The 25,969-nt window shown below is 37.1% G+C and overlaps 1 protein-coding gene across 4 annotated transcripts in view; it reads left to right on the top strand.

The window, feature by feature from the left end:
* Positions 1 to 25,969, top strand: part of CDADC1 (cytidine and dCMP deaminase domain containing 1) — a 62,224-nt gene that overhangs the window by 366 nt on the left and 35,889 nt on the right. For all 4 annotated transcript variants that reach the window (XR_012514375.1, XR_012514376.1, XM_003942228.4 and 1 more), the window contains exons 2-6: positions 662 to 759; positions 8,969 to 9,043; positions 12,423 to 12,600; positions 18,912 to 19,481; positions 25,418 to 25,467. Coding sequence is in view for 2 of the 4 variants with exons in the window: in XM_003942228.4 (XP_003942277.1) it covers positions 662 to 759; positions 8,969 to 9,043; positions 12,423 to 12,600; positions 18,912 to 19,481; positions 25,418 to 25,467 (971 nt within the window). In the remaining 2 variants the exon portion in view is untranslated. The remainder of the gene's footprint in view (positions 1 to 661; positions 760 to 8,968; positions 9,044 to 12,422; positions 12,601 to 18,911; positions 19,482 to 25,417; positions 25,468 to 25,969) is intronic.

Genomic DNA, 25,969 nt, shown 5'->3' with positions numbered 1-25,969 from the left:
CGACCCGGACCGCTTGGCTCGGTCACACTGGCTTTTGAAGTCTCTCTCTTTACCCCCGTTACCGTTCCTCATAGGACCTAGAGCTGGGGTTTCTGGGGTCAAAGAGCCTGAACATTTCCAAACCGCGCTTTTGCCTTGATTTCCAAATTAACCGCACGTGACGGTATTTCGTCTGCTTTGCTGTATTTCGTCTGCTTTACTGTATTTCGTCTGCTTTACTGTATTTCGTCTGCTTTACTGTATTTCGTCTGCTTTACCGTCGAGGGTCACCGCATTTTTCGGGCTATATTCTAATCACTTCCCTTGTAGCAACGCCCCATCACAGTCCAAAGAAAAGCTTGCACCACGACGACGTCAGATGCGAAGACTTTCTTGCTTTGGGTTGTTTCCCCAGCTACGTGTATTCGCTGTATCTTTTTTTTCCTACAGGGTGAGGGCTGGAGAAAGAGGGCCCAACTTTTTAAGTGGAGAAGGAGGTCGCCGCGACTGAGGCCTGAAGGTCTCCCGCTAAGACACCTCTGACTCTCTTTTCCTCGAATCCTTTTCTATGCCTCATGCGAAAGCAGTTGGGCTTAGGCTGCAGCACCCAAGTGGCATTGAGATTAGCTCCCTTTTTCATCATTAGTAACACATTTTTAAGTGTTTGCCCTCTCTTTTGTAGGTCAGATACCAAGGCTTTCTAAAGTCAACCTTTTCACTCTGCTCAGCCTCTGGATGGAGCTCTTCCCAGAAGTAGAAGCCCAGAAGCAAAAATCTCAGGTAAAATTTGTTTCATAGCTTTTCCGCTTAGAAAAACAGTGATTTACAATCTGAGTTTATTGCTCCAGTTTCTGTCATACCTAAAACCAAACTTAGAAGCCCTAAGATTTAAAAAATACCGTTATCGTTTAACATGACACTTCCTAACTCCTAGCTGTAGTAAGTCATCTTCCATTCTAAAAATACTTTCCAAGACTGCTGTGTTTATCAGGTACTAATGGTATTTATATGTCAGTTTGGCTAATAAGATTATTGTCTATACCATATAATTTCTCTCAATAATATATACTGTTCGTGTTTTATCTAGGTAGGTTTACCCCACTGCCACAGAAATATATAAATTGCCTGGAGATAGAGACCATGTCTTATTTTACCTCCCATATACCCTTCAGTGTCTACCATTATATGAAGGCTAATTGGTGTATGTTGGATGAAAGAAGTCTCTTTTTGGATCTTGAAATGATCAAAATAGATCAGAAATGGGCCGGGCGCAGTGGACCACACCTGTAATCCTAGCTCTTTGTGAGGCTGAGGCTGGCGGATCACCTGAGGTCAGGAGTTCAAAACCAGCCTGGGCAACATGATGAAACTCCATCTCTATTAAAAATACAAAAATTAGCTGGGTGTGGTGGCACGTGGCTGTAGTCCCCGCTGCTCAAGAGACTGAAGAAGGAGAATTGCTTGGACTTGGGAGGTGGAGATTTCAGTGAGCCAGGATCACTCCATTGCACTCCAGCCTGGCAACAGAGCGACAGAGCGAGACTCAGTCTCAAAAAAAAAAAAAATAGCCAGCCTTGGTAGTGCACGCCTGTAGTCCCAGCTGCTCAGGAGACTGAGGCATGAGAATCACTTGAACTCGGGAAATGGAGGTTGCAGTGAGCTGAGATTGTGCCACTGCACTCCAGCCTGGGTGACAGAGCAAGACTCCATCTCAGAAAATAAACAAGCACAAGATCAGAAATGTATAGTAACAATACAAAAGCCAATATATTGGAATTGGAAGTATGGACATCCTACGTCTTGTCTTTCTTCTACCCTTGGGGCAACAAGGTGCTAGGTTCTCATTTTCCTCCGTGTTTGGAATGGCATGGTGCTAGGTTCTCACCATTTCTGTTTGGTAATTTTGGAAGCTTATGGTGTTGGCATTAATGCTTATAGGGGGCCATGGCCATTGGAAAATAGTATTAGGTTAGGTTGAGCATTTAAGACATTTTTGAAAACAGAGATAAAAGGGCAGAGAGAGGCCAGAAAATTACCTGTGGTTTCTCACCACTGTAACATTGCTGTTAACATTTTGGTACTTCCAATCTTAAGCATGAGGTTTTTTATTTTACGAAGCTGTGATTATATTCTGCATGTACTCACTGTGGTTTCCAACTTGCCAATAATTCTGCTAAAGGTTGTTTTAAATTTTCCAAAGACTATAAATCCTTAAATTCCTACAATAGTCTTAGGAGATTTTCTTTCCATTTTACTGTGGATGAGGTTTTGTGCTTGGCATTGAAGACACAAAGCAGAAAAAAACATGGTTCTTATTTTCTAATGAGAAGAAACACTAGGCATTTAAACAATTAAAATAGAATTAGATGGTGGAGCGAGTACACAATATAAGCAGAGATGCTGGCAAGACTGGGAGCAAAGCTCTGTGTGGGGAAGTGAAGGAAGGATTCAGAGAAGGTCATATTTGCACTGAGACAGGAAGGATATGTGGACATTTGCCCACGCCCAGGAACTCTACAGGGAAAGCTTGGAGGAGTGAGAGAATTTGTGGTCCTCAGGCCAGAGAATGAAGTTAGGTGGAGAGAAGAGACTGAAAAGAAGCTTGAAAATGTAGACAGGAATCATATTGTAAAAAGCATTGTATGCCTTGCAAAGGAGTTTAGATTTTATCCTATCAATATAGGAATTACATTGAGGAATTTTAATGGGATGTGAAGATATTCACTTCTCATAAAAAAAAAAAAAATGATATCTCTTGGCGTAGTTTCCTCCCCCAGTTCCTATGTGAAGTGTTTTATAGATAGTAAAACATTATTTAAAGTGTTATGCACTGTTATTCCATATTTCTCACCCTCATCCCCTACTCTGGCTCCACATTTTAACTAATGGCTTTGAAAAGGCTCTTTATTTCCTTCATGAATTTTGAAGTTCCTTTATTCCTTCTACTTGTTAACAACTTAGTATTATTTTATGAAAGTGGATTTCTAAGCTGTCAGAGACTTTGGGTTTTTTGTTGTGTTTTTTTTTTTTTTTTTGCTGATAAATTTATTTTGAAGAGCCAGATTTAGAAGCAAATATTTAGAGATTTAAGACTTTTTAAAAATGGACATATTAGAGATTGAATAAAAATTTTGAAGAAGCTTTCTAACAGATAGGCACAAGTTGTATTTAATTAGTGATAAATGATATTTATGTTTCTATTAGGAAGGAATTGATTGCCCAACTAATTGTTGAAGTTTGTTTGCAAATAATACACACCCTACTGTTTCCTCATACTTTACAGAAAAAACTGTGCATCTGAGAAAACTGAGATAAAGCTTTCAGTTAGCATTTTGGTAAAAAAAATCCTACCAAGTAAATTTCAAAATTATATTAGCAACAAGATTTTATACAACTTTATATCGTGTTTAACAAAAGATCAGGGTTATGATCAGGGTTATGACTAGGCGTCACCCAGTGACGCCTAGTTTTCCTGGCATCTCATTCCTTCATCAGGTGGGCACCGTGGACATTTTTTTAAATGAAAGAAGTCTTTTGTTTCAAATATTTTATTTGGGATCTTATTTAGAATCTGAGTTATACTCATGTCTATTTAAGGCTTTTATTTTGTTTTGTTTTTGTTTTTGTTTTTGTGAAATGCAATCACGCTTTGTTGCCCAGGCTGGAGTGCAGTGGCATGATCTTGGCTCACTGCAACCTTCACCGCCCGGGTTGAAGCAGTTCTTCTGCCTCAGCCTCCGAGTTGCTGGGACTACAGGCGTGCGCCACCATGTCTGGCTAATTTTTGTATTTTTAGTAGAGACAGGGTTTTAACATATTAGCCGGGCTGGTCGCGAACTGCTGACCTCATGATCCACTCGCTTCAGCCTCCCAAAGTGCTGGGATTCCAGGCGTGAGCCACCGCCACATGGCTTATTTAGAGCTTTTAAATGGAAGGTTAAAACACATAGAAATGAGTACAGAGGTATCAAAACAAAGAACATTCATGTCTTCAGAAAGCCAGGCAACCTGAAAGTAGGATTGACTTGACTGTATGAAAGGTTATCACTCTTAGCTCCTGGTCCTGGAACTTGCCCAGCTCCTATTCACTGCATTGGTGTCTTTCCAGCTCTGCTCCCACACCCATGTCTCCTAGGACTACAACCCTCTCACCCTGGTCTTGGGTAGGCCTCCACTTCTGTTCTTACCTATAGGCCTTGGGACTCACAGGCACTTGGGGAGGGGAAGCCTCAGGATTATTCCAGCAGTTATCTTATGAGTGAAATAAGCTTTTGCATGTTAGCTTGGGAACTTGACTACCATTTTTAACATTGTTTATATGAGAAAAATGTGGTTTAAATTCCAAAAAAGCAGATTTAGCAAATATTTAGAACATGATTGTAGATTATTAATTACTTGTATATTTAATGTCAATAAAGCAGGAGTATATAATTTAATTAGTTCTTCTGATATCATGGCTATTGTAAAAAAGTGAGAGCAATAATAGTGTGGGGAAAGAATACAGAATGAAAGGGAGTATAGTGTACTCCACTTTTATAGTGTATTTATTTATTGTACAAACATTATCATTGAAACTGAAGACAGCCTTTAGCTACAACATTTTAAAAATCAAAAATCAAACTATATTTTTTTCTCTTGGATTCCCTTTTTGTACTAGTTAATATCCACATAATTTTGCAGGTAGTTGTAGTCATCACAGGAATACAATTTTGTATTTACCAGGTTTTGTACTGTTACAGAGTTGATAAATTATTAATTTTAAATTATATAATAAGAATACATCTAAATTTCATGTACATATAGTATATACTGCCATTGTGTTTATACTTGTGGAAATATTAAATCCTCGAAATATTGCCCAATTTTTGTGCCTAATATTTCTTTACCATTTACTATAGTATATTTTTTCCAATATTAATTGCACATGGTATTCATAGAGTTGAGTAAGAACTTTTTCCTATTAAGCGAAAAAAAAATCTCTTTAAGTAATAAGATTGTTTCACTTAAATTCTTAATTTTTAATTTTTTTTTTTTTTGAGATAGTCTCACACTGTCTCCCACGCTGTAATGCAGTGGTGCCATCTCAACTCACTACAATCTCTACCGGGGTTCAAGCAATTCTCCTGCCTCAGCGTCCCAAGTAGCTGAGACTACAGGCATGTGCCACCACACCCAGCTATTTTTTTTGTATTTTTAGTAGAGACGGGGTTTCACCATGTTGGCCAGGGTAGTGTCGATCTCCTGACCCAATGATCTGCCTGCCTCGGCCTCCCAACCTGCTGGGATTATAGGCGTGACCCACCACGCCCAGCCATTTAAATTCTTTAGTCTGTTTTTGCTGTACAGAGTAAATCATAGAATCACCAAGATGCAATTAGACGTGTAATTGTCCTGGAAATATTGCTTTTGATACTTTATCAACCTTTTGTCATACTAAAAGTGTTTTTATGAGTTACCAAAATAATATGTTTGTTATTTTTAAATGAACAGAAAAAAATTTCTTATAATTCCACCTCCTAGAAACTAATTACTTTTTTTTAATTGTTTCTCAATCTTTTTTTCTCTTATTTTTCTTTACTTATATGAGATCAATTAACTCTGGATCCTGCCCTTTTCACTTAACATAAGAAAATACTTATGCTAAATAAACATTAGAGCATCACCTTAGTCTAGTGCTTTAGAGTAACCAATGGTTTTGTAGCCACCCTGCTTGGGGTTCAGATTCTGGCTCCACCTCTTACTAGTTGGGTAACTTTGGGCAACTTTACCTGTGTCAGCTTCCTCATCTGTAAAATGAAATGTTACTAGTATAAACTACATGAGACTTTTATGAGAAATGAATGAGTTAGTATTTGTGAAGCTCTTAGCGCCTGGCACATGTTAGGTACTATGTGTTTTTTTAATCATTATTTTAATAATTGCATAACAATCAGTTGTATTGATAAACCTGTCTATTCCCCTGTTCCTGGATATTTAAACTGTCTGTAGTTTTTGATAGACTTAGTGTATTATTAACATATAACCACTTCCACATATAACTGATACAAGCTTTCCTATGTTGTCAAATATTTACACTCTATGGGTATTCCTTAAAGATTGTTCAGCAAGGTACACATTGAGTTTAAAAACTAATAATTTTTTAATGATAATAACAATTATGATTTATTGAGTAACTATTATCTGCCAGACACTGTGCTTAACATATATTGTCTCGCATTTTTTCTTCAACCTTTATTTTAAGTTTAGGGGTACACATGCAGTTTTGTTTCATAGGTAAATGTATGCCATGATGGTTTGCTGCACAGATCATCCCATCACTTAGATATTTAGCCCAGCATCCATTAGCTATTATTCCTGATGCTTTTCTTCCTCCTACCATTCCCCCTCTGACAGGCCCTAGTGTGTGTTATTACCTACCATGTGTCTATGTGTTCTCATCATTTAGCTCCCACTTATAAGTGAGAACATGTAGAATTTGGTTTTTTGTTCCTGTGTTGAAAACTAAGAATTTTTTTTTTTTGAGACTGACTGTTACTCTGTTGCCCAGGCTGGAATGCAATGGCCTGATCTTGGCTCACTGCAACCTCTGCCTCCCAGGTTTGAGCTATTCTCCTGCCTCAGCCTCCCTAATACCTGGGATTACATGCATGTGCCACTATGCCTGGCTAATTTTTGTATTTTGAGTAGAGATGGGGTTTTACCACGTTAGCCAGGCTGGTCTTGAACTCCCAACCTCAGGTGATCCACCCACCTCATTCACACAAAGTGCTGGGATTACAGATGTGAGCCACCATGTCCAGCCAAGAATTTTTAAGAGTCTAATTCAAAACTAAATAAGTAAGAGAGAAAGTTGTTTATGAGACTTACAAGGAAAAAAACAAACACAGTGAAAAGTTTTGAAGTAGAAATCAAGCACTGTGGAAATGGCTGTCATTTAAAAATCTTTCTACTTGTTCATAGTTTTTCCTTTTAATTTAAATTAGAATTTAAATCTAAATTGCTTGACTGTAACTTATTACTGAATCTGATTTAGAATAACTGCAATGTTCCTCACTTTTCTCTACATATCTCATATGGTTCTTGCCTTCTCTTATTTATTTATTTATTATAATAGAGATGGGGTCTTGCCCTGTTGCCTAGACTGGTCACAAACTCCTGGGCTCACGTAATCCACCCTCCTCAGTCTCCCAAAGTGCTAGGATTACAGGCATGAGCCACCGCATTCAGCCTCCTAACTCTTTCCATTGTGTCTTCTGGTACCTCATGCTAAAGGCCCGTACTGTACTTTTCCAGAACAGAAGTAATGTAGCGTAACTGTTAAGATGATGGATCTTGGGCTGGATCTGGCATATCCACTTATTATCGGTGTGACCATGGTTGAGTTATTTAATCTCCCTCAGCCACAATTTCCTCATTTGTAAAATGGGAATAATAGGAGCTACTTTATAAAGTTATAAGGATTAAATGAGATAATTTAGGGTTTGGTACATGATAAATATGCAGTAGATGTTAGGTACTGTTACTATCATCACTCATATAATTATTATCACTACTAGCTCCCACATCCTTACCGTTTTGCCACTGACACCATCACTTCCTCTACTTCCTGTTCTGTTTGAACAGAAACCTCATTCCCAGAACATGAGTTTTCTTGTAAACTTCTTTTTGAAGGTTGTTTCTTTTCTAGCATCCAGCACTTGTTTCATAAGACTAGCAGGTCAACATTTACAAAGTTTCCCATTCCTACTTTAAAACTTTATCAGGTTATTAACTATCCCACCTCTTTTTGAGCTCACAGAATTCTATCTCACCTTCTTTGTCTTAATCAACTTACCCACTTCATAGTCACTTTCCTGTTTTCATAAATCATAAGCTCTATGAGGGCTGCATCTTGAGCAATGAAGCTGTCATATAGCAAGGGTTCAATAAGTATTTGTTGAACTAATAAAGGACTTTAGTCTCTACCTCAAAACTTACTTCCTACTTCAAGTTTTCACTTTTTCCCTCATGGATATACCTGCATTAGTTTTATATTGCTGCTATAACAAATGGCCAGCAAGTCGGTGGCTTAAAACAACACAAATTTATTATATAGTTCTGTAAATAAGAGGTCTGAAGTGGATCTTACTGAGCTAAAATCAAGTGTTGGCAGAGCTAAATTCCCTTCAGAGGCTCTAGGGGAGAATCTGTTTCCTCGCCTTTTCTACCTGTGGAGATTGTCTGTTTTCCTTGGCTCATGGGCCCCTTCCATCTTCAAAGCCGGCGGGGATGGCCATTCGAGTCTTTCGTGTTGCATCACTGACTCTCCCACATCCCTCTTTCACTTATAATGACCCTTGTGATACCATTGAGCCAATCAGATAATCAAGGATAATCTCCCCCTCTCACGGTAAGTGGTTAGTGCCTCAGTTCCAGCTGCAACTTGAATTCCCCCTTGCTGTGTAACAAAACACAGTCACAGGCTCCAGGGAATGGCACAAGGAGATCTCTGGTAGGGCATTATTATTCTGTTAATAATGCAAGGGGGAATTCAGAATAATTAACAGAATAATGCCCCACCAGAGATCTCCTTGTGCCATTCCAGATAATCATAATCCAGATCTAATACCTTTGCTACCATAATTCCTTATCGCCTCAATTCCAATTAACTTAGCTCTATTCCACTTTAGTTATTCATGGCCACACTTTGGACTTTTCCATTGTTCAAAACTGCCACAATTCTGAAACCATAAACTTCAGAATCTTATTTTCTGATGACAATTTCCAATCCTTCTATATTTTGGGACAGTACATAGGGAATAGATTGTAAAGGTCTGATTTATTAAGTAAAGTAGTATGAACTTGATTCAAAGTGGGAAGTCAATGTAGAGTTTCATCATGGAAAACAAAATGGTCAAAGCCAAAGAAACCAACCTTTAAATATGGGAATATTGAATTAGTCATATATCTTATGTGCTAATCTTCTTTTTCGTAATCTGATTTTTATTAGAAAAATGAAGAGGGAAAGCATGGACCCTTAGGAGATAATGAAGAGATGGCCAGAGTATCTACTGACAAAAAACAGGTAATTTTTTTTTATTATTTAACATATATATATATATATATATATATATATATATATATATATATGCTCATAATAACAAAGCAAAAGGAATAGTCGAATAAAAGTTCCTCCTTTCCTACTTTCAAGGGAGTTTTAAAAATACTCTTCTAAAAATATTCTGCATGTTTACAAGACTATATGTCACTCTTTTTTTAAGTACAGATGGATTCTATGACATCCCACATTTTGCCTTAAAAAAAAATTAACTCTTGATAGTTCATATAGATGTTTTGAGAAATATTCTTAGTTCTCTCACACTCTCACACACCTTGCTGCTTATGCCAAGAACGCAAGGCCCTAGCCACTTTTTTACCTGAGTCATTTCTCAGAGTTGTGTTTGCAGTAATCAACCCTGAGGGTTGAGGTAATGTCTCCCTCCAGGACAAAGGGCAAACTGGCTTACTTTCTGCTGTGAAACAGTAGGGCTCTCAAGCTAAGTGTTCCACTCCTGTAACACTGCCCACTCTATGTCCAGGCAGACATCTGTGTCCATCTGTTTTACCCTTTGTGGGGCTTGAGGGCAAGGAAACAGTTACAGAAATGATGGTCATACTGACTGCTGTGCTGCAAATAATAAAGTTCATTGTTTCTAACCGAGAAGTTTCATGTTTTCTGCTAATATCCATGAAACAGTAACAGGTTAACTTATTAGTTGGTATGCAGGGTAAAATCAAAGTGCGCACTTGAAAAATGAACCTTGGTTTTTTTTAAATACTGTATAGTATTTCCTTGTTACTTTATTCTTTTGAGTTTTCCAGAGGTTCCAATTCATTGGGTACAGAGTGGAGACTAAGAATGTATGTTTTGAAGAGTTACCTTGATGATTCTGATGTATCTTCCTAGAGATTTCCTAATTCATTCTGAGAGTGAGCCCAACAAGAATCTAGAAATAATTTATCTCAGAATATTTATGAGTTTTTATTATAAGAAAGGCCATGGGAAAAAAAAATGGTGAATCACCATTTAAGTCAATGTACTAGTCCATATACAAAACAGACTGTCCTCTTTTGCCCGTGCTTTAATGTAAAACTCTGTGACTAGGATCACATAGATTACTTGTCAAAATGTTGAAGTGAAGCAACATCAGATTCATAGCAGTGATTCACTGAAAAGGTTCTGTCCTCTGGGAGTTGCAGTAAGTGGAAGTGTGGAAATGGAATTCAACTTGAGCTTTTATTCTGTTGAGTTTGGGGTGGAAAAATATTTGTCTCAAACCCGATTTTTGGCCTTACCTAGATGCAAAATGAAAAAAAATATGTATTTTCTGAGGTAAAAAGGACACTAGACAAAAAAGTGATAAACTCTACCCAAAAGATTGTTCTAATAACAAATAAGTTGATGAGTATTCTTCTCATTTATGAGGAACAATCTTTAAGCTTTCTTTCCTGGCTTTATTTCTGTCTGCTTAACTAGGAAAATATAAAGCTGAAATCATTCCCTTGCAGCCACTTCCACTGGTCACGTTGATTGAATTTAACAACAGGAACTCTGTCAAGATCTTTTGATGAGGCAACATTACTTTTTTTCCAAAATGATCTCTTTTAAAAAATAAACTTATTGAAAATATTCAGAAATCAATAATATATACTTCACATTTGAGAAGCATAAAACTCCAAGAAATTTTGGTAGGGAGGGGAATGTGTTCACAAATTCAAGGTAAATTTAAAGCTTATTTTAAAAGCCAATATAGATAGGTTTTTTAATATTTTACATATATTCTTAGGTATATATTTTGTAAAGCAAAGACTTTTGTATTCTTTTTTAAATGTCCTAGTTTAGAAGATGGTTGGTTAACTCAGAATTTGGCCGGGCATGGTGGCTCACGCCTGTAATCCCAGCACTTTGGGAGGCTGAGTCGGGTAGATCATGAGGTCAGGAGTTCGAGACCAGCCTGACCAACATGGTGAAACCTTGCCCCTACTAAAAATACAAAAAATTAGCTGGGCATGGTGGTGGCACACACCCATAATCCCAGCTACTTGGGAGACAGAGGCAAGAGAATTGCCTGAACCTGGGAGGTAGATGTTGCAGTGAGCCAAGATTGTGCCACTGCACTCCAGCCTGGGCCACAGAGTGGGACTTCGTCTCAAATAAAAAAAGAAATGGAATTCCATAAAATTTCTGTTCCTTCTTTTTTAGATATTTTACAAATTATCATTCTTCATAATCTCAAACATTTATACTCAGAACTGAAACTGAAACTTGACTATTTTAGTTAATATAGCTTTGGTCTAATCCTTTAAATGATTTCAGATATACAGTATTGGAGATAATTATAGGGTAAAATCACTTTGGAAGGGGATGGAAGTTAGGGACACCATCTCCTCAGCCCAAGCTCCCTTCATATAACAGTCAGTCCCAAGCCCAGGGATCAGATTTACATTCCTTACTTCAGAGGCTTTTGCTGTGAAAGCAGCATAGACTATTTTGTGCCTTATGCAGAACTGACATTTTACCTTAATCTGATTTATCTGATATTGCTATACCAGCATTGATTAGTATTTGCTTAAGTTGAGATACTTTAGGTTTAGTAACGCAAAACCTTCACTCAAAGAGATCCACTAGAAATGCTTAGAACCCCAGTCAGTCCCGCGTCTTCAGGGCCTACATCAGGCTCAGCCATCCCCTGCTCTGTGGAATACTGCTAAGATAGCTCAAGCTCACTGCTCTGACATCAAGTTCTCTCATCCTTTTTGACACTTGATGGTATGTCTCTTTTCTTTTTATGTTTATAATTTATCTGTAATAGTAGGTGGGACCCAACTATAGTAGTCTAGACTGCCATAGTGCTGTAAATTGATACAGCCAGTAGTTTTTAGAAAGAAGTTGAAAATTATCTTTACTTTGGACAATATTTAAAATATTTTAGAATTTAAGATGACCTCTGCTTTAGTTCTGCCTTTGCCATCTGTATGTCTTCCAGAAAGTCATGTAAACTTTCTGGGCTTTACGTATCCATATGTAAAATCAGGGTTTTATAAATTTTTTTTTATTACCATCTAGAAGCTTAATACTAAATAGTACTACACTCAGTGCTGTAAGAAACAAGTCAAATTGACCTAGTTCTTACCCTTTACTTGGTTATAATATATTCATCTTTCACTAGAACAAATTAATGATAATTACATGCTTAATTGTTTGATTAGTAGCGCCTAGGTTTAGAAAATTTCTGGTCTAAAGTCAGCACTAAAGTTTCAGAAGTTTTTTGGATCTAATGAGAAATGTGCTTTGTATAAACTGCCTAAAGAACTAAACAAAACCTCCATTTTACTAATAAGTATAATCCAGAATATTATTAGGTGTTATAACTAATAAGTTGTTATTTTATATCTTAATGTAGGTAAAGAGAACTGGTCTTGTGGTGGTGAAAAACATGAAAATTGTTGGTCTCCACTGTTCTAGTGAAGATTTACATGCCGGACAGATTGCTCTTATTAAACACGGGTCAAGGCTGAAAAACTGTGATCTTTATTTTTCCAGAAAACCATGTTCTGCTTGTTTGAAAATGATTGTAAATGGTAAGTGAAGATAAGGCTTTGTTGAAGATTAAGAGCATTTATCTGGGATGGGTGTTGTGGTTTATGCCTGTCATGTCATCCCAGCACTTTGGCCAGGTAAGGCCGGAGGATCACTTGAGCCCAGGAGTTGAAGAATAGCCTGTGCAACATAGGGAGACCCCATCACTACAAAAACTAAATTAGCTAGGCACAGCGGAGCATGCCTGTAGTCCCCACTACTTTAGAGACTGAGGTGGGAGGATTTCTTGAGCTCAGGAGGTCAAGGATACAATGAGCTATGATTGCACCACTGCACTGTAGCCTGGGTGACAGAACAAGACCCTGTCTCCAAAAAAGAAAAGAAAAAAAGAGCACTATTTAAGAGCAGTCAGTGGAACTCATTTGTTAGATACTACAGAGATAATTTAGAACTATATATCTGAAAGTCAGGTGCTATGGCTTGCACCTATAATCTCAGCTACTCAGAAGGCTGAGGCAGGAAAATTGCTCAAGCCTGGGAGTTCAAGGCTGTAGTGAGCTATGATGGCTCCATTGCACTCCAGCCTGGGTGACAGAGCAAGATCCTGTCTCTAAAAAATTAAATTAAATTAAAAATATATAAATATATATTTGAAGACAGTTGGATACATTATAAGCAGAAGCGTCAGAAAACATGGATTCTGGTCTCATCCCTGTGTACTAACCTATTAAATGTTTCTCAGTGTATGAGTAGACTAATGCTAGCTGCTATATCATGACAAACATAATTTCAGTGGCTTAATGTACTAGATATTTATCACCTGTATAATAGTTCAGTGCATGTGTTGCTAAACAACAGGCAGCTTTCTCCATGTGGTTGATTCCTGGACTAGATATCCTTCTGTCTCATTGCCGTTGTCATCTCTGGGGATTTGAGTCCTCTGCATCCAGAGGCAGACTGAGAAAGAATGAGTAGAAAGGGTGAACCTGCTTCTTAAAAATTCTGACCTGGAAGTAATATATATCATTTCTGTTCTCATCTATTGTGGGAACTGTAGTTCCTATTGGGCAGCTGTCTTTCAGTGTCTACTCTACACTTTGGAAGGAGGAACACAAAATTTTAGTGTATAGCTATCCATTCACACCAGGCAATTCACTAAACCTCTTAGTGCTTATGATTCTGTTTTGCACCCAGCTATGTATTCCAACCATTCTTTCATTTAAAACATATATATCTTGTGCATAGGCATCATGGTGATGAAAAAAAAAAAAAAAAACTAATGTGGTTCCTAATATTTTCCCTCAAGGTGTTATTTGGGGGCCAAAATAACAATTTAATATGATGCATTATCTAGTACCAAATCAATGATACAGGTTTTAAGTGATACTTGGTCTCAGAGGAGAAATAGTGATTCCTGCAGATTGCCATATTATGAAAGGCTGAGGCTTAAGCTTGATCTTGGTGTGTCATAGGGAGAGGAAGAGGAACACATTTCTGGTTAGGGGGAACAGTGCATGTGGAGTCATTAAGTTGTGAGAAGCAAGGTTCTAGGGTCAGTATTTGAAATGGGGAATTATTTTTGGAGAATAGTGGCAGATGAATTATAATGATACTACAGAACTTGGAATAACTGTAGGGCCTTTGGACTTTATCTTATAGAACAGAGTTCCTAGGCCTGTTGTGAGGAAGAGCTGTTATTTATATCAAAGACTTAAGAGTAATGATCAGATCTATGTCAAGGTCAGTGCCTTGAGCTATAAATGGCAGAACTTTTGGAAAAAATAGGTCATGTGGCTAGAAACCTCCTGGCCTGCAACAAGTATTTTGAGCAGGTAGGTATCTGTGGTAGTGATTGGATTCTATATTCTCAACTGCAGTTGCCAGTAAATTGAGAAGGTAAGTATGAAAGTGGTGATAGCATTTTTTTTCTCCTTTTCCCTACTAACCAGGCAGATTGGACATGTATTTTAACACTCATGTTCAACTGACCTACAGTTCCTGTTTGTAGGTAATGTGGAGCCGTTGAAGATTCTTGAGAAAGATGTAACATGATTGAAATTTTTGTTGTTGCTGTTATCGAATTGGAGCAGGGAGAGATTAGAGATTGGGAGCTTGATTAGTAGACTATTGCATTAGGTAAGGTATAAAATAGGTGACATTGATGGTGACATTGATACAGAAATGAAAGAATGTGAAAGAACAAAAGCATTTGTTGGCTGATCTGTTCTAGAGTCAAGGGAGAAAAATGAATAAAAGATAGTTGTGCTTTGTGCTGAGCTAACTGTGCTGCAAGCACTCTTAATAGCATTAGAGGCACAAATTAGAGGGAAGAATAGGAGAGTACAGGTAACTCATCACTGCTTGATGTCTTAAGACATTTCATCCTGACAAAAGAGATAATGAAGTATGCAAAGTCAGGAAGGACCTACAATGGAAATGCTTGTATATTGATGTTGGACCAACATATAAACAAAATTGCTGTGTTATATTAGGCTTATATATTATATTTAGTTATCTTGGGAGTGGGATATGGTTGAACTCTATGCTATAGCTAAATTACTTTAGTTGGAATTGCTGTTTCCTTAGTTACAAGGCAAAGATTGTTGTAGCACAGTGGTTCTCCAAGTGTGGTCTGTGGACTGCTGATGGTCCATGACATCAGTGTTATTTTCATAATAACACTACTTTCAGGCTGGGCATGGTGGCTCATGCCTGAAGTCCCAACAGTTTCTGAGGCTGAGGCAAATGGATTGCTTGAGCCCAGGAGTTTGAGACCAGCCTGGGCAATATGGAGAAACCCTGTCTCCACTAAAAATAGGAAAATTAACTGGGCGTGGTGGTGTGCGCCTGTAGTCCCAGCTACTCGGGAGGCTGAGTTGAGTGGATCACCTGAGTCTGGAATGCTATGGTTGCAGTGAGCCGTGAATGCGCCTCACCAGTGCATTCCAGCCTTGCCACAGAGCGAGACCCTGTCCCAAAAAGCAAAAATGAGAACACTATATTCATACTTATGGTACCAAAACAATGATAGGTAAAACTACTATTGCTGTATCATTAATCAAGACAGTGGTGCCAAACTGCACTGGTAGTCATTGTACTTTTCACTGTACTCAGAAGGAAATAAGAAAACCAGTTTTACATAAGAAGGTCCTTGATGAAACAGTAAAAAGTATTAATTTTTTATAAAATCCCAACTTGAGACTGCATCTTTTTAATATTCCGTGTGAGGAAACAGGAGGTTGGAATAAAGCACTTTTGCTACAGACCTAAGGTGTGAAGATGGCTTTATGTGGTTGTTTGAGTTACAGACTGAATTATATACTTTTTTAATGGAACATCATGAACTGACAATGGTTATTTAGACTTGGATATTTGGCAGAAAATATAGTGAACTTATCACTTCCAGGTAAACAACTGACAGTATTTGTTGCCAGTGATAAGATTGGAGCTATCAACTGAAATTTAGAATTTTGGAAAACTCATATTCTCCATTATGAGCTTGGCAGCATCTCACCACTTAGACTCTTTTGATGGGATTGGTGGCAATATTAATTAATGGGATTTTTTTTAATGTTGTAAAATCAGTAAATCATTGTTTTCCAGATGACCAATGCACAATGCTACAAAATCATGCATGAGTAAAAGCCATTCTACGTGCAAGACAGACCAACGGAGTTTAACATAACAGTTCAAACAATTTGTTGATATGGTTTCAGATTCTACATTATAACTAACCTTTAAGAAACTATCCCTTGTCAAATTTTTATGTAATGCCAAAGAATATTCACAATTATCTGAAATGGCTGTTAAAATACTCCTTTTTCAACCACATATCTACATGAGGCCAGATTTTTTTTTTTTTTTTTTTTTTTTTTTTTTTTTTTTTTTTTTGAGACAGAGTTTCGCTCTTGTTACCCAGGCTGGAGTGCAATGGCGCAATCTCGGCTCACCACAACCTCCACCTCCTGGGTTCAGGCAATTCTCCTGCCTCAGCCTCCTGAGTAGCTGGGATTACAGGCACGCGCCACCATGCCCAGCTAATGTTTTGTATTTTTAGTAGAGACGGGGTTTCACCATGTTGCCCAGGATGGTCTCAATCTCTTGAACTCGTGATCCACCTGCCTCAGCCTCCCAAAGTGCTGGGATTACAGGCATGAGCCACTGCGCCCGGCCGAGGCCAGATAATTTTTATGTACTTCAGTGACAACAATGTATTGCAGCAGATTGAAAACAGAAGCAAATTTGAGCATCTAGCTATCTTCTATTAAGCCAAATATTAAAGATATTTGTAAACATTTAAAACAATATCATTCTTAAAATTTTTTGTTGTTTTGGAAAACAGATTTTTTTCATAAAGCTATTGTTACTTATATTAATAGATTGTTTTTCATGAATTAATATTTTAAATTTTATTTTAATTTTTAAGTGCAATAAATATTAGTAGATATATTCCACATAAATATACCCTCTCTGGGGTCCTCAATAATTTTTAAGAGTGTTAATGAATCCTGAGATTAAAAAATTGGAGAAATTCTGCCCTACCATTTGCCTCTAATACACAAATGTCTGTCTAAAGAGGATTTGTGCCCTCTTCTTAAATCAGGATTACTGGGAGCAACTAAGATGCCTGGATGAAAGTTTTACCATTACTGCTGGTTAGGAAATGGATTAGGAGAACTTGATCAGAGGGAAAGTGAAATGCAACCAGAGGAAACACTGATACAAGCTTTGAGACCTTCAAAATTGCTTTGCAGCAGAAGCCACAGTGAGTCAGGAATACCAGGGAATGGATAGAATGTTCATTTGTTTAAGTTAGACTTTTTAGTTCATCAGTTATTTTGAAAGGTACACTCTGTGGGCTATCGGTCTACTTTCTTCCGTATACAATCACAAAAAAGTCTGTCCTATTTGAAATTGTGTGGGATAGTAGCAAAGGGATCTCTTTGTTGTAAACTGTTCATTAATTGACAAACATTTGTGTGCTTAACTATGTATAAGGCATCTCATCATTGAATTTCAAATACAAATTAAAATATTTTTCATGTTTGTTATCCTGTTATGTTTTCTCTTTCACAAATTGTCTGTTCATATCTTTTTGTCTCTCTTTAGGCCTTATTATTGACAATTCATATGTGTTCTAATGAATTGAAATGTTTTCTGTATATTAAACATTACTAACCTTTCCTCTGTCACACTGATTGAAAAATGTTCTGTTTAGTTTGTTGTTTTGTCTTTAATTTTCTGAGCTTTAAAAAGTTAATATTGCCCTTCAAACATCATCCCAATATCACATAAGATTTTTTCATGTTATAAATTCTTTGTGACATTTTTGATAACTTTTATTATTAGGACCATAATTAATTCAACCATTCCCCTATTTTGGTCATTTAGGTTTTGGATTCTGGTTGTTTGTTTGTTTAACATTTTTTCTTGCTAGTTTAAAGAATGATGCACTAAACATGCATGCATGAGATTTCTTCTCTGTATTTAGAATATTTTTCTAGAATAGATTCTCAGAAGAATTCTCAATCTGTGGACAGGAACATTTTTAATGCATAGAAGAAGTATTTATTCCACATAGAAAACTCTAGGCAATATTAGTTATTTCCTGTAACATTTTTTAAAACAGACTTGGCACCGTGGAGGACTCTTCGAATATATAGTTTTGGCACTGGGCTTTGGAATCATACTCCACAACACCAGTAATTTCACAAAGGCATTCCCAGAGGCTCTGTTAGAGGCTGGGTAACTTCTTCTTGAAAAGGCCAGACAGTAAATATTTTAGGCTTTGCAGGCCGTATGGTGTCTGTCACAGCTCCTCAACTCTGCCACATGAAAGCAGCCAAAGACTATATAAATGAATAGCTATGTGTGTCTGTGTTTCAATAAAGGTTTATTTGTGGACACTGAAATTTGAATTTCCCACAGTTTCATGTGTCATAAAATATTCTTTTGATTTGTCCAACTATTTTAACATGTAAAACCCATTGCTAACCTGTGAGTGGTACAAAGACTGGCAGTGGACTGGATTTGGCCTGTGAGTGGTACTTTGCCAACCCTCAGGCTATATAATAGGTGACTTTGTAGGGCCGGGCGTGGTGGCTCACACCTGTAATCCAAGCACGTTGGAGGCCAAGGCAGGCAGATCACCTGAGGTGAGGAGTTCAAGACCAGCCTGACCAACATGGTGAAACCTGTCTAAAAAAAAAAAAAAAAAAAAATAGGTGACTTGGTAATAAACATTTATTACATTGGGGCCTCTAGATCTACTGCAATGATAGGATGGATTTTGTCATGAAAATCCTAAATTCAACATATATCACATAATTACCTTTCCTATTTTATATTTCAGCTGGAGTTAACCGAATTTCATATTGGCCTGCTGATCCAGAAATAAGTTTGCTTACTGAGGCTTCTAGTTCTGAAGATGCAAAGTTAGATGCAAAAGCAGTGGAAAGATTGAAGTCAAATAGTCGGGCCCATGTGTGTGTCTTACTTCAACCTTTGGTGTGTTATATGGTGCAGTTTGTAGAGGAGACCTCTTACAAATGTGACTTTATTCAAAAAATTACAAAAACGTTGCCGGATGCTAACACTGACTTTTATTATGAATGTAAACAAGAAAGAATAAAAGAATATGAAACGATATTTTTGGTTTCAAATGAAGAAATGCATAAGCAAATACTGATGACTGTAGGTTTGGAGAACCTGTGTGAAAATCCATACTTTAGCAATCTAAGGCAAAACATGAAAGACCTTATCCTACTTCTGGCCACAGTAGCTTCCAGTGTGCCGAACTTTAAACACTTCGGATTTTACTGTAGCAATCCAGAACAAGTTAATGAAATTCACAATCAAAGTTTGCCACAAGAAATTGCAAGGCACTGCATGGTTCAGGCCAGGTTATTGGCATATCGAACTGGTGAGTTACATAGATCATAAATTGGGGCTGACTGGTTGGGTTGTATTTGTCTCTGAAATGTTTGTCTCATTTATGGTAGAGTTCATTTACTCATAGTTACTAAAGTTTTGCTATTCATACAATATAGACTAGTAGACAACTCTTTCTTCCAGCAATTTTGGGATTCCTTGTGGCCTTATATTCGGTACCACATTTCAACACAATGCATTAATCTAGGCCCTTCTTTCTGCTTCTTGCTTTTATGATTTCACTGTTCATTGAGCCCTCCACTAAAGATAGGACAAAAAGAGAAAGGAGAGGCCCAGTGCAGTGGTTCATGCCTGTACTCCCAACACTTCAGGAGGCTGAGACAGGAGCATTGCTTGAGCTCAGGAGTTCAAGACCAGTGCAGGCAACATAGCAAGACCCTGACTAACAAAAAATACAAAAAATTAGCTGGGCATGGTGGTGTGGGGTGGTACGTGCCTGTAGTCCTGACCACTTGGGAGACTAAGCAGAAAGATTGCTTGAGCTCGGTAGTTTGGGGCTGCAGTAAGCTACAATAGCACCACTGCACTCCAGCTCCAGAGACAGTAAGACACTATTGCCAAAAAAAAAAAAAAAAAAAAAAAAGGCAGAATCATTTATTTTTGTTAACTTCAATATTTTGATGCACTGAATATTAACAAAAACAATTAAAAGCTTTACAGTAACATTACTTCAAAATAACTAATAGAATCAAGGTAAAGGAGTGGTGATTATTGCCATCTTCCAGTTGCTGGTATGCCTTTAGTCAGCAAGTGGAGAAATCAAACATTTTTACTGTATTAAGTTGTCTATTTGGAAAAGAAAACTATTAGTTGAGGTTTTTGTTATGATAAAATATGGCATCTGTATTTCCAAACATGGAACAGTATTTTCACATCTTACCTGATGTAAGATTTCTCAAAGTAGAATCATGATCACTTTTTAAAATACATCTTTGAAATAGAGGGGGGGAAATGTAGGCAGGAGGAGCAGTAGAGTAAGATTTGTTCGGGGAGTGTACTTTAGTAGAATTTTAAAATTATCCCAAGAAATAAGAGAAAGTCATCGGAAAAGGTCTCTGCAGATGCTGCTGGTCTGCAGTAGTTCCAAACAAAGACCACAGGTCAAAATACAGTCAGCAGAAGGGAGGTTCTCAGCTGGCAGCAAATTAGAATCTCTGTTGAAACTTCTATAAAAATTACCGATGCTCAAACCCTAACCCAGACCCATTAAAGCAAGTCCCTAATCAAATATGGCCAAGGTCTGTGTTTTTAAAAGTTCCACAAGGTATTCTGATGTTCAGCAGAGTTAATAATTGCTCAGTTCTTATTAAAGATTTTGATTCTGTAGGCACACATTATATGACCCCGAACAATTGCATTGTGTAAAAGTCTGGTTTCATATAATTATCTCCTATTGTGGTTTATATATTAGTTTCTTTGCCAACTCCAGCTTTGTAAAGAATTTTTCTGTAAACCATTCAAAAACAGAAAACATAAATGGGAACAGCTGTTGTAGCTATAATTTACTAATTACCCTTCACTAATTAGAATTCAGCAGAACCCTGCCTGTGTTCCGGAGTAAGAGGGAGATGTGAATCTGCTGTTTTACTGGATCTTAGTACCTCTTGCTTCTCATAGAACACCTCATCATACCAGCTGTGACTCCAGTGTTTAAAGATGCAGTATGTATACATTTGCATTTATAGTCTTTATTAGATACTCTACTGTATAGTTATATTTTATATTATAAATATATCCACTATTATTGTGCAGAAATTTGTACATAAAGCCCTCCTTATGCACTTGATGGGCAATCTAAAAGATTTTTCAAGGTTAATTGTTGGTGATTTTTTTTTTTTTTACATGGAACTCAACTCTTGAATAGGATGCAACTCCTCTGTCACTCACTCCACTCCACTGTGCACTCTCCCAGGGAAGAAGCCATGTCTTAATCATTTTTCCTTAGCATGAAACACTGTGTTGACTGGATAAAATAAATCTTTTTATATGCAAAGATAAAGTGTCCACTATCCCTTATGCAAAACCTTTGGAGCCAGATGAAAAGGAATTCAGAATTTTTGAGATTTTATTCTATTGTGTTTTTTTGAGACAGGGTTTTACTCTGTTGCCCAGGCTGAGTGCAGTGGCACTCATGGCTCACTGCAGCCCTCAACCTCTCAGGCTCAAGCAATCCTCCCACATCGGCCTCCTGAGTAGTTGGTCCTACAGGCAAAGGCCACCATGTCCAGTCAGTTTATTTTTTGTAGAGGTGTCTCACTGTGTTGCCCAGGCTGATCTCAAACTCCTTGGCTTAAGCAATCTTTCTGCCTCAGCCTCCCAAAGTGCTGGGATTACAGGCGTGAGCCACCATGCCCAATCCAGATTTTAAAAAGGTAATATGGTACATATACTGTTAAATAGCATTCCCACTGGGGTCTAGGACAGTTCCCTGTAATCAAACACATTAATACATACAGAGTGAAAAAAGTAGAAATATTTGCACTAAGCAGAATAATTGGTCTATAACTAAATTTGAGTCAGATTTGGCAATAAATAAGGGCAGCAAACTTCAAAAAAACTTGATGTAAGAGATTTCGGATCAGAGACTCTGGACCTGTAATTCTTCGTTGTTGCTAAATAATAACAATGACAGTTTATGGAACACTACTATGTGTCAGGTACTGAGCTTGGTGATTTATATATGTATCTCGTTTAACACTGAGGGTACTCCAGCAAGGTGAGTATCCCTGTGATGCAGTGTGCTTTCAATTATTCAAGCTTTTAATTTCACATTTTTCAGTTTGGTTTAATGACATCATTTCTCTATAATTAATAGATGAAGATACCATTTCATTTAAAAATGTACATATGATTAAAATGAATTCCAAAACTTCTAACAGCAGTTCTAAAATGGAAGTAGTTGCTTATAATTGCTTTTTGAATGATGAATAAAAAGGATCTATAGAGGTGTCATGAAAAGTATGTTTCTAGACAGGTGCGATGGCTCCTACCTGTAACACCAGGACAGGGAGACTGAGGCAGGAGGACTGCTTGAGGCCAGGAGTTCCAAAAGTATGTTTCTAAAATCCCTGGAGGTAGCAAAAAAAGTGAAAAAAAGAAATGTGTTTAGATTCTTGGGGGAAAAAGAGCAGGAAGGCGTCACATCTATCTGGTTTAAGTACTGAGCTGTGATCTTTTCGTGTCTTATTTTCTCATCAGATTAGGTGTTTTCCAAAGCTAAGGATTATGCCTTCCTCCTGGACCACAGTAATGATAAAAGCAGGATGGCGTAATCAAGAAAGTTACCTTTTAAAACAGAACCAGTGGTTCTCAGATTTGAATGTGCCTGAGAATCAACAGGGAGATCAGGAGAAATGCAGATTCCTAAGCCTTGCCTGCCTCTCTCAGAGTAGTTGACCACAAGGATTGGGAACTAAAATAACCACACCTGTGTTCCAGAACAAAGAGTTCCATTTGAGTTTCAGTGATCAAAGAGCCCCAGGAATTTGACTCAGTGATTGTAACTTGACCTTTCCTTCAAAATTGTGCAGAGAAAACCCTGTGAATGACCAGATCATGGGGAGCAATTTCTGCAAAAATTACAGATATGAAAAGATTTTTGAGAAAGTTCCTCATCTATCACCAGCTTTGGTGCTGGATGATATCAAATTTGTTTTATGTCGATGAAAATTTATTCGTATTTGAAAAGAAAAATAGTAAAGAATGTTCTATTGATGTAACCAAACTTAGGTAGGCAGTAGAGCTGCATGCTGGTGGAAAAAGCACATTTTTTTCCCTCCTAACAAGGTTTAGTCTGTCCCCAGGCTGAAACAGAAAAAGTGGCTTCTGAGATCAAGAAACATAACATTAAAAATACGCAGCATAGATGGTAGAAAAGGGGGCTCTTAATATGGAGAATTTTTATTCTGGTTTTTAATTATTTTAGAGTTATGCATAAACTAAGTAAAACTTTAAAGATTTTGGTTTTGCAGGCAAATATAATCTTATGTTTATAACCTCTGCCACTTACCTTAGAAATGAGCATAAAGCTATTGATTCTTGCCCACTCATGTTAAACTCTATTGGCCTGGGAAGGACTCAATTTTGTTTACACTAACATCCCTTTTCCCTCTATTCTGTAGAAGGAAGTCATCCTATGCACTCTGCCATTCAGCCTCGTTCATTTCCTTTGGAGCACAGCACATAAAGTACTGTTTATTTCCTTGTTGCTGTTCTCCTTCACCATCCAACCGTAAGTTGTAAGAGGAAGGGACTACAGTTTCCCTCACAACTGCATCCTCAGTTCTCACAGTACTTGGCACATAAGAGGCATTCAATAAATGGAAATTTTTGTCAAGGAGTCCTTCTCTGTCCCCCAGGCTAGAATGCAGTGGTACCATCTCAACTCACTGCAACCTCCACCTCCCAGATTCAAGCAATTCTCTTGCCTCAGCTTCCTAAGTAGCTGAGATTACAGGCATCTGCCACCACACCCAGCTAATTTTTGTATTTTCAGTAGAGACGGGGTTTCACCACATTGGCCAGGCTGTGTCAAGGAATTTTTTATGTTACAGGACAAGGTGGAGGAAAGGCGAAACACGTTGGCTCTGGGGGGCTAAGTTTTAGTCTACTTCTCTGTCTGTTTCTGCATCTAGAAATGGAAATTTTATCTGCTTTACCTTAAGGGTAAAAATGAGATGTTTGATATAAATTATACAAATGCTTTGTGGTGTAATTTTTGAAACCCAGCGTTTGCTAGAATTTGAGATGGGAAATTTTTTTAGAGTATCAACTATTTTAAAGTTAACTTCTTAATAAGGCATTTATTCTAATCAATTGTGGCACAAATTTTCTTTGTACCTTTACTGGAAAGTAGGTATTTTAAAATGTTGTCATTGGAAGGATTCTCTTTTAGGAAATTGTAGGGTGAAACCACAGTTTCACTTCATCCTCCCCAAAATGAAAATGCCCTAGGGTAAGTTCACAGATAATTGTTATTTTCTCTGTGTAAATGTGCCACTTAACTACCTTAAGATTTTGATAAATACTGTGGTTTTCATAATTAGTGTGATTTGTCTTGGAAATTTCAAACTCAACATTGTATACAGGGAAAAATTAAATCTTTAATATGTAGAATTTCTATTTTGGTTTTTTATTTTCTGTTTCAGATTAATGGTTTTAAGAAGTACAGCTTTGCTTGTTGCAAAGATTTTAGTTCAACAGGGAAATTATAATCTTATGTTTGTTTATAACTTCTGCTATTTGATTTAGACATGGGCAAGATGTCATTAACTTGCATTCTTTTTCCCTCAAGGTAAACTGAAGGTCAGGGAAAGGACAACATTTTGTTTAAATCAGAATTCTCTTCATTTACTTCCTAGTGATAGATAGATAGATCCATAAAGATTTGTTTATGTTTATATGAGAAATTTGAACTTTTTTCTTAGCAAGAACAGTTTTATAAGATGTATTTTCCATGATTAGAGTATAAATAATGCTGGGGAAAGACAAATTTGGTTGTTGTGAACAGTTACTACACAAAATCCATTAGTTCTGAAACCTTTATTCAATTTTATCATCTATCAGAAGTAGTCATTTAGAAATCGGCTTGCTAATGGAGAATCAACGAAGTTGCACTTAGTTCTGGCTACAGCTTTGAGACACCTGACTGTGGACACGGCCATTTAGTGGCCTCCACACGTGTATCACATGTGACTGGGTTGGTAGTGACTCTCTAGTTATTTGGTACCTAGCTCCCATATTCCATACATAAAAGGGTTTATTTTAATAATTATCTATAATTAGTGAAGATATCCAGAATTGCTCCTACATTTATGAAGTATGTTTCAATACAAGTTTTTATTTTTGGAAAAAATATTTCTAAAACTAACATAATTTTTACTGAGTTAAATGCCATATATCTTTCAGAGGATCATAAAACAGGAGTTGGGGCAGTCATTTGGGCAGAAGGAAAATCTGTAAGTATGACAACAATTCTTTAAATATTTAACCTGGATTGTTTAAGCATAGTTTAGTCTTCAGTGCATTACATGTTATTGACCCATTGAGACACATTTTTTTGTAATGGTGTATTTATTAAGTTTTTTAAACATTTGCTGATTTCTTCAACGATTTTCTAGATAGACGCATTCATTCAGCAAACATTTGTTAAAACACTTTCTACAGGTTAGGCACCGTGCCACAGTGAACGTTGGGGATTAAAGATCATATTTTATGGCGTCATAGTTTAGTGATAGAGACAGAGAAGTAAAAAATAACTGATACGTAAGTGTAATTATAACTGATACCATGAGAACATAGAGGAGGAACCTTTATTCTCCTTAGAGAAATGAGTAAATATTCTTGATGAATATTATTAATGTTAATAATATTTTTGCAGAATAAGAAAATTTCATCAGACAGAGCAATTTAATAGGACCAGGAGGATAACATGATTGTTTTTGGTGAATATTCTTTTTT

The sequence above is a fragment of the Saimiri boliviensis genome, chromosome 16, assembly GCF_048565385.1.
Source record: "Saimiri boliviensis isolate mSaiBol1 chromosome 16, mSaiBol1.pri, whole genome shotgun sequence".
NCBI lineage: Eukaryota > Metazoa > Chordata > Mammalia > Primates > Cebidae > Saimiri > Saimiri boliviensis.
This window is presented reverse-complemented; position numbering and strand designations above follow the sequence as displayed.